At 37.0% G+C, this 12,627-nt stretch overlaps 1 protein-coding gene across 1 annotated transcript in view; it reads right to left on the reverse strand.

Annotated features, from left to right (window-relative positions):
- Positions 1 to 12,627, reverse strand: part of LOC139757009 (uncharacterized) — a 438,069-nt gene that overhangs the window by 75,392 nt on the left and 350,050 nt on the right. Inside the window, 5 exon segments of the mRNA XM_071677374.1 lie at positions 299 to 517; positions 605 to 739; positions 3,313 to 3,522; positions 3,645 to 3,737; positions 8,664 to 8,803. Of these exon segments, the coding sequence (XP_071533475.1) occupies positions 299 to 517; positions 605 to 739; positions 3,313 to 3,522; positions 3,645 to 3,737; positions 8,664 to 8,803 (797 nt within the window).

Below are 12,627 nucleotides of genomic sequence, written 5' to 3' on the forward strand. Positions count from 1 at the left end.
TGCAGTTTCTCACCCTAACAGCCACCAGCGCTGTATCATCAGCGAACAACTGACTCACTTCCCAAGCTCTCATCCACAACAGACTGCATACTTGCCCCTCTTTCCAAAACTGCTGGCACACTCCACAGCCATCACTAACCCTCCTGATATCCAGACAGGTAGTCCTAGTCATATACCTCCCTGGTCAGTGTTTGCCAACCAACCACTACCCACTATTTTCTCTATTATAAGAACCTTAAAAAGTTTAAATTGAAATAATGAAAAGAACTGAACTCTGCATTTCAGTTTAAAAACTTACATCAGTACAGGCATCTATCTCCTTGCATTTTTTACACTTGAATTCATCAATATTATCCTTTTCAAATTCCTTTTGACACTTATTAATGATGAGATTCCGGAACTTGACTTCTGATTTACCGGAGTTTCCAGAATCAGCACCACTTCCTCGAACGGACATCAAGGAGAGAACATGACACATCTGAGCATATGTAGAAGAAAACCCCTGTTCATCCACAGCCTGTAAAAGGGAAAATAATCAGAACCATGTTACAATAGCACAATAACATTTCATAGAAATTTACAACTGATAAAAATACCCACATACCTTTTCAAAAATGAGGTCAATAACTGCAGAAAGTCTTTCTGTGGTGTTGATAGGCAATGCCTTCACTGTATCAACTAATCTTTCAAACTTTTCTGGTGTAAGTTTATTCAAGATTCCCCTCATTGTTTTCACCACCTAGAAATAAAAAACATGGATACATTAAAGAAAATATTTTGTTTACCTTTTGTCAAAAGCAATATGCACGCAAATCTTTTCAAACTGCAGGGTTACCTTCCTACACTATCAATCAATTTTGCAAACACACAATTCAAGAAATTTTGGAGGCCTGCCCATTCAGACAATACACAGAGGGAAGAGCATCTGTCTGGAAAAAGTGCACCGAGTTGTTAATGTTTTATGAGCTACAGAACTGCAATAATCCCGAAAAAACATACCATAATATTGTGCCATTTCTTTCGTCTGTTTCCTTGCGCTACCTCGCAAACGCGGGAGACAGCGACAAAGCAAAATAAATATATATTTTCATATGTATATATATGTATATGTGTGTGTATATGTGCGTGTGTATGTGTATGTGTATATATATATATATATATATATATATATATATATATATATATATATATATATATATATATATATATATATATATATATATATAAATATATATATATATATATATATATATATATATATATATATATATATATATATATATATATATGTATGTATTTTCCCTGGGGATAGGGGAGAAAGAATACTTCCCACGTATTCCCTGCGTGTTGTAGAAGGCGACTGGGGGGGGGGGCTGGAAATCCTCCCCTCTCTCTCTTTTTTTTTTTTCCCCCCAAAAGAAGGAACAGAGAAGAGGGCCAGGTGAGGATATTCCCTCAAAGGCCCAGTCCTCTGTTCTTAACGCTACCTCGCTATCGCGGGAAATGGCGAATAGTATGAGAAAAAAAAAAAAAAAAAAAAGTATGTATATATTATGTATGTATTACTGACTGGTTGGTAAGGTTATTTAATGTATGTATGACTCATGGTGAGGTGCCTGAGGATTGGCGGAATGCGTGCATAGTGCCATTGTACAAAGGCAAAGGGGATAAGAGTGAGTGCTCAAATTACAGAGGTATAAGTTTGTTGAGTATTCCTGGTAAATTATATGGGAGGGTATTGATTGAGAGGGTGAAGGCATGTACAGAGCATCAGATTGGGGAATGGGGGAGGGGGCAAAGGTTCTGGGAGCATTGGAGAATGTTATCTCAGAAAGCAAAAATGGATATGTTTGAAGGAATAGTGATTCCAACAATGTTATACGGTTGCGAGGCATGGGCTATTGATAGGGTTGTGCGGAGGAGGATGGATGTGTTGAAAATGAAATGCTTGAGAATAACATGTGGTGTGAGGTGGTTTGATCATGTAAGTCATGAAAGGGTAAGAGAGATATGTGGTAATAAAAAGAGCGTGGCTGAAAGAGCAGAAGGGGGTGTGTTGAAATGATTTGGACACATGGAGAGAATTAGTGAGGAAAGATTGACAAAGAGGATATATGTACATGAAGTGGAGGGAACAAGGAGAAGCAGGAGACCAAATTGGAGGTGGAAGGATGGAGTGAAAAAGATTTTGAGCAATCGGGACCCGAACATACAGGTGGATGAAAGGCATGCAAGGAATAGAGTGAAGTGGAACGATGTGGTATATCAGGGTCGACATGCTGTCAATGGATTGAACCAAGGTATGTTAAGTGTCTGGGGTAAACCATGGAAAGTTCTGTGGTGCCTGGATGTGGATAGGGAGCTGTGGTTTCGGTGCATTACACATGACAGCTAAACTGAGTGTGAATGAATGTGTCCTTTTTTTGTCTTTTCCTTGTGCTACCTTGCTGGGGGATGGGGGGATATGTTATTTCATGTATAGCAGAATGGCGACAGGAATGGGTGAAGGCAGCATATGTGAATATATACAGTGTATATATGTATATGTCTGTGTATGTACGTGTAGGTATACGTTGAAATGTATATGTATGTACATGTGCGTGTATGGGCGTTTATGTATATACATGTGTATGTGGATGAGTTTAGTGATGATACACTAGTGGCTGATTAGGGTGAGAAACTGCAGAAGCTGGTGACTTGAAATACCCAAGTTCTAAGGGTTGGGAGAATCTTTTTTTTTAAAGTGGATGTTACAGAATCAAATGTTTCTGGAGTTGTTCCATGCATGTTGTTATTCTTTCTCCTGGCAATACACAGATTAATCCTTAACTTTCTGGTTGGACTATCATATATTCTAGTTGGATTTACCTTCTGGTATGTTCTTTGGTATTCTTGATGACTTAACTCTGTATCTCCCCTACTGAGAGGCTTCTAGGTTTACCAAATTATCATTTGTATCTGCAAACAGTGTGAAGTATGTACATGTGTATATATGTATATGTCTGTGTGTGTATATATATATGTATACGTTGAGATGTACAAGTATGTATATTTGCGTGTGTGGACGTGTATGTATATACATGTGTATGTGGGTGGGTTGGGCCATTCTTTCGTCTGTTTCCTTGCACTACCTCGCAAACGCGGGAGACAGCGACAAAGCAAAAATAAATATCTGCAATTTGTAGCTATGCATAAGTTATACCTTTCTTTTCTTTTTGGCTAAATAGTTGTTGGGAGAGAGAGAGAGAGAGAGAGAGAGACTTAGCAAAAAAAAAAAAAAAAAAAAAAAAAAAAAAAAAAAGTAACACTTGCCTCATCCTTCTGTGCCTTTGCATCATCTGCTGCCTTGTTCTCTTTAACTGAAGGTTTCCATGCATTCTCAGCTGTCTTCAGCTTTGGTTCTCGTCCAGCTGAGTGAGGGATAATTATTACTTTGGCCTGTACACTTCGACCACCACCTCTATTCACTGGCCCACCTGGTTCACGTCGCTGCTGACTATTGCGGCTAACCATTCTCGCCTGCTAAAATAAAAATAGTAAGGAAATACTGCTTTAACATAAGTCACAAATGTCTACTCAAACACTTTCATGAGAAATGACAAATTTATTCACTAAACTTACTTGCTTAATGACTTTAATATTACCTTATTACCCATTGTTGACTTCACATAATCAGGAGTAAAGTCAGGACCACCACCAACGTGAGCCAGAGGACCTCTTGGATCGAAACCTTTGGGCTGTAAACAAAGCATTTTCGTAAGTAACTCATAAATGAATGTCTTTACATCAGTGTAAAGTGATCATCACCAAGAGCAAAATTACCTACCAAACAATTTGTAACTATAACATTTTGCTAAGAGGAAGAGCCACTGTACAGTGTTCATCTCTTATGCTATAAAACTATGAAAGTGATTCTCAACAGCTACAAACCATTTATTTGTCACCTCAGGATCATCAGGAAAAGTTTTTAATCCACATGTTCTGTTTTCCATGATTAGTTTCAGCACTTAGACCTTTCTCGTTTTCTCACTTTACCTGAAAAGTATGTCCCTCCATCTTTCACACTTGATTTTTTCATCTTTTTGTTACATGACTTTTTATTATACTACATTGGTATCTTATAAAACTAATCAGTTTCTTTCAAACAACAGCTCTCAATCTGAGTACATTTTCTTATATCAATTTCTTGTCAAGCATAAATTATCATAAAACCTTGATTCTTTGTAGCCTATATATATCAAGTTCCTTAAACTTTCATAGGAAGAGAGTTCCCATGGGTAACAATACAGCAGCTCTCTCAATCTCTTGTCAGCATGATAAAAATTCCAAAAAGATCCATACATGAAAATACAACAAAAACTTGTCTTACTTTTCTATGACCTGTGCACTCAACCAACAGAAAGACTGCATTGATCAGTATTAAACCAACCATCACCCAATCCAGCCAGTTTTGAGTACTCTCCTTATGACCCATGTTTACTAAAGTATAACACATTAATTTTTTCTTATTTTTACCTCCATTTTGTGGGTGCAAGAGACCCACATGTATCAATGAAAAACTAAAGGTAATAGTACTGGTGATATGACCAAGCACAGAACATGATTTTTGAGAAAATACAGGTGATTACGCACACTAAAGATGGCAAGTGTCCTGCTAACGTTAGCTGGAGCTTGGATTTAGTTAAATACACAATTAAAATAATTCAGAAGAATAAAAGCACCAGAGCTTCTCTGGATTCCATATATATACCAACAAATAAGTCTTTGTCATATATCAGAATTTTTCTATGCTAATGCAAAAAGTATTTGTAACAAATTTCGGGAGTTAGAGTAAATGTAGTTAGAAAGTTATGACAAACAGTATCTTAAATTCTTTGTTAGATATCAGAAAAAAATCTTAAATTCTTTGTTTGATATGAGAGATTTCCTCAATGAATATGCCATTTCTGGGTATACTATACTTAATGGTGATATGGGAAATAAAGTATGCAGTTATGTCTTGCTCTTTCTTACACCTTACCTAACTCCTGTGCTGAAAAATTTAGTAGCTGCTGATAAATGAACTCATTTTTGAAGAAATCAAGGGTAAGTTCCAAAAGAAAATAACAGCAAAATTAGTTTACAAGCCCTGAGCAGAGACACCTGAAGCAGATGACTATCATCAAATAGCAGAAATCAGCAATGAGAATGATTCAATCAAAGATTCTAACATACCACTATCTTATATCTATCTATATCTCTGATGCCTGTTCCAATTGGAATACCCTCAAAAGGGTGGCTATGGCAACAGTCTCTCCATAACTAAAGAACTCCAGTGCCACTTTTTAGCCTTTACTGCCACTATCTTAATTGGGGAATATCCCATTTCAGAAGCTTAAGTTATGGGTTTTACCTAAATCTATCATAGAGCTCTGATACAATTAGTTGATTAACCTACAAAGGATGAGATTATATTTGATTTAGTTCTAAGTACAAATGAGGATCTCATTTAGAAAGATTAAGTTTGGTTCAAATGATCATCAGCGAATTACTTTTTTTGAGTTAACTTTCAAGACTGCCCGTAATGCTAGTCAACACAAGAGTTGGGAAAAAAATTTAGACCTGCAAATTTCAAAGAGCTACACATTGCTCCTGACAGGCAAACTTGGGACGATATTACAAATGAAAGCCATACATATGGATAAAGTTTAGGAAAACTTCAGTAAAATGTTCAAAGTAGTAAACTGTCCCTTTCTAATGTGAAGCCAAAAAGGTGGAACGATGACGTAGGGCTATCTCTGTCATGCAAGAAAGCAGTACATAAGAAGCTTTGAGATACCAATAACCAGTTTGAGGGAGCAAATTGTGTAAGACTGCAAAAAGAATAAAACATACATAAATGTCAGTATGAAGTGTATACTGCCGAAAATAACAAACCTAAAGGAATTTTAGGGGCAAGTTAAAAGCAAGAGTGTCATTACCAAGTTGAGTGGTCCATTAATGACTGAAAATGGCAATTTGGTTCATGACAGAAAAGAGATGGCACAGACTTTAAATGACTTTTGAGCATTTGTATTTACAAGTGAAGATACAGCTCATGTCCCAAATTTAGTCCTAAGGCCAAGAGATAAAAAAAATTTGTGACATGGATATAACAGGTGAAGATGTATCAACAGTAAACAAAATGAAAAAAAATTAAAATAGCAGGCCCTAATCAGTTTTAACCCAGGACAATGAAAGTGGCAAGAAATGAGAAATGGAAGCTTGTTATTGTAAAACCCAATTTCTAAAAAGGAAATAAATCAATGCTCGAAATCATCATCCAGTCAGCTTAATGTCTATGGTTGGAAAACTTACGGACACATCATTCAAGACAAGACTGTAAACCATCTAGGCGACCACTAAATAATAAAGCCCTCTTTGCATGGTTTTCAACAAAATTGTTCATGACTGACAAATCTGCCTGATCTTTTTAATATGATCAACAAGCATGATGAAAGTAAAGTAAGTGATGTCATCTGTCTAGATTTTCAACACCATTCGATGAAGTTCCATATCAAAGGATACTAACTAAAGTCACGTAATATGGTATAGATGGGGTTGTATTTCAGTTAGGAAAATGCTCAGCTGGCAGCAAACAAAGAGTTGTGATTTATGGTCAAGCCTCAGGGTGGTTAAAGGTAATATGTGGTATACCATAAGGATCAGTCTTGGGATCAGTTTTCTTACATATATATACTAATGATATCGAAATTTGCAGACAACACTAAGTTGGGAAATAAATCTACAACAGAATCTGAATGTCTACAGCTTCAAAGGACACCAGACAAAATGATGGACTGGGCTCATTGGTGGCAAATGAATTTTAATATCAAAAAGTACAAAGATAAACATTTCAGCAGTAAATATACAAGGAAAGCTACAGTATAAATTCTGTTGAACTGAAAAAGGTAAATGAAGAAAAAACTTGTGCGTACTAATTTCTGGTAATCTTAAGTAAACAATGCACAGAAGCAGTCAATTCTGGTAATCTGAAGTTAAGTACACAACGCACAGAAGCAGTCAAAAAGGCAAACAAAATTCTTGGATATTTACAGGAGGGGGCCATCAAAATCAAGTAAAAGGAAATAATCCTTACTCTTTACAAGTCACTCACAAATTCCTATCTTGAATATTGTTCTGTTTCAGTCAACCTACTTGAGGAAAGACACAAGACAGATTGAAGACAGTACAGAGAAGAGCTACACGGACAAATAAATCCTATGAGAGCCAAGTAAACTACTTAAAAATCTATTTACTTTAGAATAGAGACTTTTAAGGGTGATCTGATACAGGCATTCAAAATTGATTATCAAAGACTTCGAAGACCTTAACGGATCTAACAACTTACATGCGGATAAATTTGTCTGATTTCACTCATAGTAATGGTTACAAATGTAGCTAAGGCAAATGTTTTACCTCGTATGAATCGAAATACTTTCTCTTCAATAGGATTGCCAATATATTGGGCGATTTACCAATTAGAAGGATGAAATTAATACCACAGATATGTTCAAGATTAAAATTGATAAGTATGCCACTTCAAATCTATAATGACATTAATTGAGCCTCCTTAGCTACTTGAAGTTTATAATGCTTTCCCATTTTTAATATGTATCTTTCTACTCTTACCACACTCATCTATGATTTTCACATCACAAACATCATCAAAGGGAACAAGTGGTCTGTTGCTGTTTGAATTGCTTTGCAATTCTGTTTATGTATGCTGTGAAAATTCTTTTGTCTAATATTGAGAATTCTTATTACACCATATCTTACCAATATGAACTCTTAGTTTCTCATTCATGATGACTCCTAGATCTCTGACAATATTCTGTTTCTATCATTTTTCCTGAAAGGCTTTGTACAGCTTCACCAATATATATATCATCCATCTTTCCACGACTTCCTTGTTCTAGCTTATTTGCTTATTTTTGATAAAATTCTATCAAATTTAGCTCAACATATTAGTTCACTGGATGCAAGTCTATATGTATCTCTTTTCAATATTCACCCAATACTATAATTTTTCTCTATCTAGTGTCATTAGCAAGATATCTGATTTCACTTTTAATTGATATTTTTTCTTTCTTTCATACTATTCGCCATTTCCCGCATTAGCGAGGTAGTGTTGAGAACAGAGGACTGGGCCTTTGAGGGAATATCCTCACCTGGCCCCCTTCTCTGCTCCCTCTTTTTTTGGGGAAAAAAAAAAAGCGAAAGGGGAGGATTTCCAGCCCCCCACTCCCTCCCCTTTTAGTCGTCTTCTATGACACGCAGGGAAAACATGGGAAGTATTCTTTCTCCCCTATCCCCTATATTATACAATAATCATTATAGAACAGGGTATATAAGAATTTTGCTGGCTTTCAATGAATATATCTTCATGACTTATATTGGAGTTGCCTAGTGTTTATGTTCATAATTTGAAGAGCCAGTGTTTAACCCAAATACTGTTGACGCTCATTCCAAATTCCACAAACACAGACAGGAGTACAACAAAGGAGAAGGGAACATGATGTAATACTATTTGAAAATTGCTTTATCAAGGGTATATTTTTATTCCCCAGATCACTAGAACTATCTCCAAATAAAAATATGCAAATATTTGTTAAGCGATACTGAACAACAACTGTTCAACATACCCTGCCTGGTACATCTCTCACTACTTCTAAATTTGGCAGTGCTTCAGGCTTCTTAAGTGAAAGAGGATTATTCTGTAGTTCCAAAAGAAATATTCTATCATACTGACGCTTCCCATCCGGATTAACTGGACTCCACTGGTCTGAAACAGAAAAACAAAAGAATTATGATAATATTTCTCAAAGAGCAATTCTTTAACATTATTTAGTGTGTTAACTAGCCTAGTTAAGTCCATGCATTCAATATGTTCCCATACCATATGAGCTATCTTAAACAGAGCACATGAAATGGTCAGGGGAACAATGGAAATATCTGGGGGGGTATGGTTGTGGATAAGTGAGCTCTGGTTTCAATACATTATACTGACAGAAAGTGAGTGCCATTTCTTAGTCTATTCCTAGTGCTACCTCCCTAACAGTGAATGTAGGTTTGCGGCAGGGGTGTGTGATGTCTCCATGGTTGTTTAATTTGTTTATGGATGGGGTTGTTAGGGAGGTAAATGCAAGAGTTTTGGAAAGAGGGGCAAGTATGAAGTCTGTTGGGGATGAGAGAGCTTGGGAAGTGAGTCAGTTGTTGTTCGCTGATGATACAGCGCTGGTGGCGGATTCATGTGAGAAACTGCAGAAGCTGGTGACGGAGTTTGGTAAAGTGTGTGGAAGAAGAAAGTTAAGAGTAAATGTGAATAAGAGCAAGGTTATTAGGTACAGTAGGGTTGAGGGTCAAGTCAATTGGGAGGTGAGTTTGAATGGTGAAAAACTGGAGGAAGTGAAGTGTTTTAGATATCTGGGAGTGGATCTGTCAGCGGATGGAACCATGGAAGCGGAAGTGGATCATAGGGTGGGGGAGGGGGCGAAAATTTTGGGAGCCTTGAAAAATGTGTGGAAGTCGAGAACATTATCCCGGAAAGCAAAAATGGGTATGTTTGAGGGAATAGTAGTTCCAACAATGTTGTATGGTTGCGAGGCGTGGGCTATGGATAGAGTTGTGCGCAGGAGGATGGATGTGCTGGAAATGAGATGTTTGAGGACAATGTGTGGTGTGAGGTGGTTTGATCGAGTAAGTAACGTAGGGGTAAGAGAGATGTGTGGAAATAAAAAGAGCGTGGTTGAGAGAGCAGAAGAGGGTGTTTTGAAATGGTTTGGGCACATGGAGAGAATGAGTGAGGAAAGATTGACCAAGAGGATATATGTGTCGGAGGTGGAGGGAACGAGGAGAAGAGGGAGACCAAATTGGAGGTGGAAAGATGGAGTGAAAAGGATTTTGTGTGATCGGGGCCTGAACATGCAGGAGGGTGAAAGGAGGGCAAGGAATAGAGTGAATTGGAGCGATGTGGTATACAGGGGTTGACGTGCTGTCAGTGGATTGAATCAAGGCACGTGAAGCGTCTGGGGTGAACCATGGAAAGCTGTGTAGGTGTGTATATTTGCGTGTGTGGACGTGTGTATGTACATGTGTATGGGGGGGTTGGGCCATTTCTTTCGTCTGTTTCCTTGCGCTACCTCGCAAACGCGGGAGACAGCGACAAAGTATATAAAAAAAAAAAAAAAAAAACCTCCCTAACACAAACTATGAAAAAAAAATAATAAATAGGTATAATGCAGTCAACCTTTGATAATCTACAGGGCTACTGACTACGAGGGTCCATAAATAACAGAAATCAGCAACAGTCAGAGTAAGCATCTCATAGAGACAAAAATCTTACATTACCTGAAGTCCAACCACAAGAAAAAACTTTGAAGATTAGCTTGCCAATAGTTATATTTTTGCCTAATACATAAGTTATAAACCTGTACCTCCTATAATTTACCACTCCTTAGTTTTTACTATGATGACCTTTGTAAATGTATGTCCTTCTGGGCAAGCCTGAAGTGTATAACAGATAATGTTGCTAAGTTATCATGCTAACAGATTATAATGGAATGGAGCATATAAATTACCTTGAATGATGAAAAGAACTAAAGGTTTAGTCTCTAATGAATGTGGGGGTAACATATGTGATAATACATGAATAAGAGCCTAACAACTAACATTGGGAATAAAAAAATTATGTTCATAACCTACATGTAAAGAGATGAGGATGATATAGAATCATTATGTCAAGAGTAAATCCTAAAAACACCAAAAATGCATTAGACAATGATACATGAAAGTCTATCAAGAAGTTCAAAATTATCATCTAATATCATCTATCCCCTGGGGATAGGGGAGAAAGAATACTTCCCACGTATTCCCTGCATGTCGTAGGAGGCAACTGAAAGGGGAGGGAGCGGGGGCTGGAAATCCTCCCCTCCCATTTAACTTTTTCTAAAAGAAGGAACAGAGAAGGGGGCCAAGTGAGGATGTTCCCTCTGAGGCTCAGTCCTCTGTTCTTAACGCTACCTCACTAATGCGGGAAATGGCGAATATGTATGAAAAAAAAATCATAAGTAATCCCATACACTTACAAGAAGTGACTACGACAACATTCAATCATGGCTGAAGAAAGTGCCAGAGCAGTATAATACCAGCAAAAAGAGTGAGGAGTTGAAGCAAAGCAGTCCAAAGAAATATCATTTGTCATCGTATAGAAAACATGAATGCAACATGCTAGCCCTGCCACTATGATAAAATCTCATAGGTACTTTAGGTATGTAACATCCTTATGAAGGAGGAAACTTATTTTGTTGTGTGCTGAAAGTTAAATCACTAAACATTATTACCCAAGGATCTTTCACATTATTTAACTGGCTTATGACAATGTATGTGTCCATCCTGTATTATGTGTTGTTTTTGATTTCTTGACTTTCTCCATACTAAATGATACCACTGAAAAGTATATTGTTCTCAAAGGCAGATTGGAAGAAAATATATCTCTCTCTTTGCATCCTTTCAGCATTCTCTACTGACATCGATATCGTAGTCTCTGCAAAAGGATGGTACAAGTTAAGGTAAAGTCCAGTAACAATGGCATATCAGTCCCATTATCCTAGTATCTTCATCGATATGCTGGTAAAGAAAATTTTCCTATACATGCTTTAAATCTTTTTTGTCTCAATGACTCCCTTCACCACTCCTCCATTCATCCCTGTATAAATGAAATTCCACATCATTAGTACTTTACCATCAATGAGAAGTGTACATTTTACCATTTCTATATACAACTCTGAAAGTTCATTCATTATCACTGTATCTCTCTTATGGATCATTGTAATTCTTTCAAGGGTTATATAATGTCATACTACTATGAATTTCTTTCCTACATTTACTCTTCCTATTATGTAGTCAGAACAGGCCTTCTTTCACTCACTTCTTTTAACATAATGAGGTCTTTTATCAGGAAGGCCAACCTTTTTAACTTTGCCTTCTCCATCCCTTCTGAATATCATGTACCCTTCTGGGCAGAACAGATGAGATTTTACCTCTTTAGTAAGCTTTGTGTGCACATCATCATCATCAGGTACATTTTGCCTGATATGACCTAAATTCTACTTTACCCTTTACTAATAATCTTTCTACATATGAATACGTTACTTTCACTCTGACACTTCCATCACCTAACATTCCTACTATGTTTGCAAAGCTCGTAAGGTTGTTCTACCCTCCTGCTCCCTTTGTCATTCCCCCATTTTTGCCATTTCACTATATTCTTTGTGTTTCTCCTCTTCCCTGAATCTATTCTGGTTGATGAATAACCACCAATGAATTCTGCCTTGTTTCTAAATTTCTTTTCCTGGTTAGGTACTTCACAGACAGATGACAACAGAGCAAAATGTGGCCATAATTGATCTTGAATATTCTCTATCATCCTTCAATTTCTTGAACTTACGAATGTTGTGCAAGTACCAATTTGTACTGTATAGGGTGTGGGTTTTACACTTGAGGGGCCCTATCTTTTAAATGTTCTGTCATATAAATTCTTAAATTCATGTATGCCATCCACATCACCCATGTCCCAGTCATTCTATTCCATTCACTCACCACCTACAT

The sequence above is a fragment of the Panulirus ornatus genome, chromosome 1, assembly GCF_036320965.1.
Source record: "Panulirus ornatus isolate Po-2019 chromosome 1, ASM3632096v1, whole genome shotgun sequence".
In the NCBI taxonomy this organism is placed as follows: Eukaryota; Metazoa; Arthropoda; class Malacostraca; order Decapoda; family Palinuridae; genus Panulirus; species Panulirus ornatus.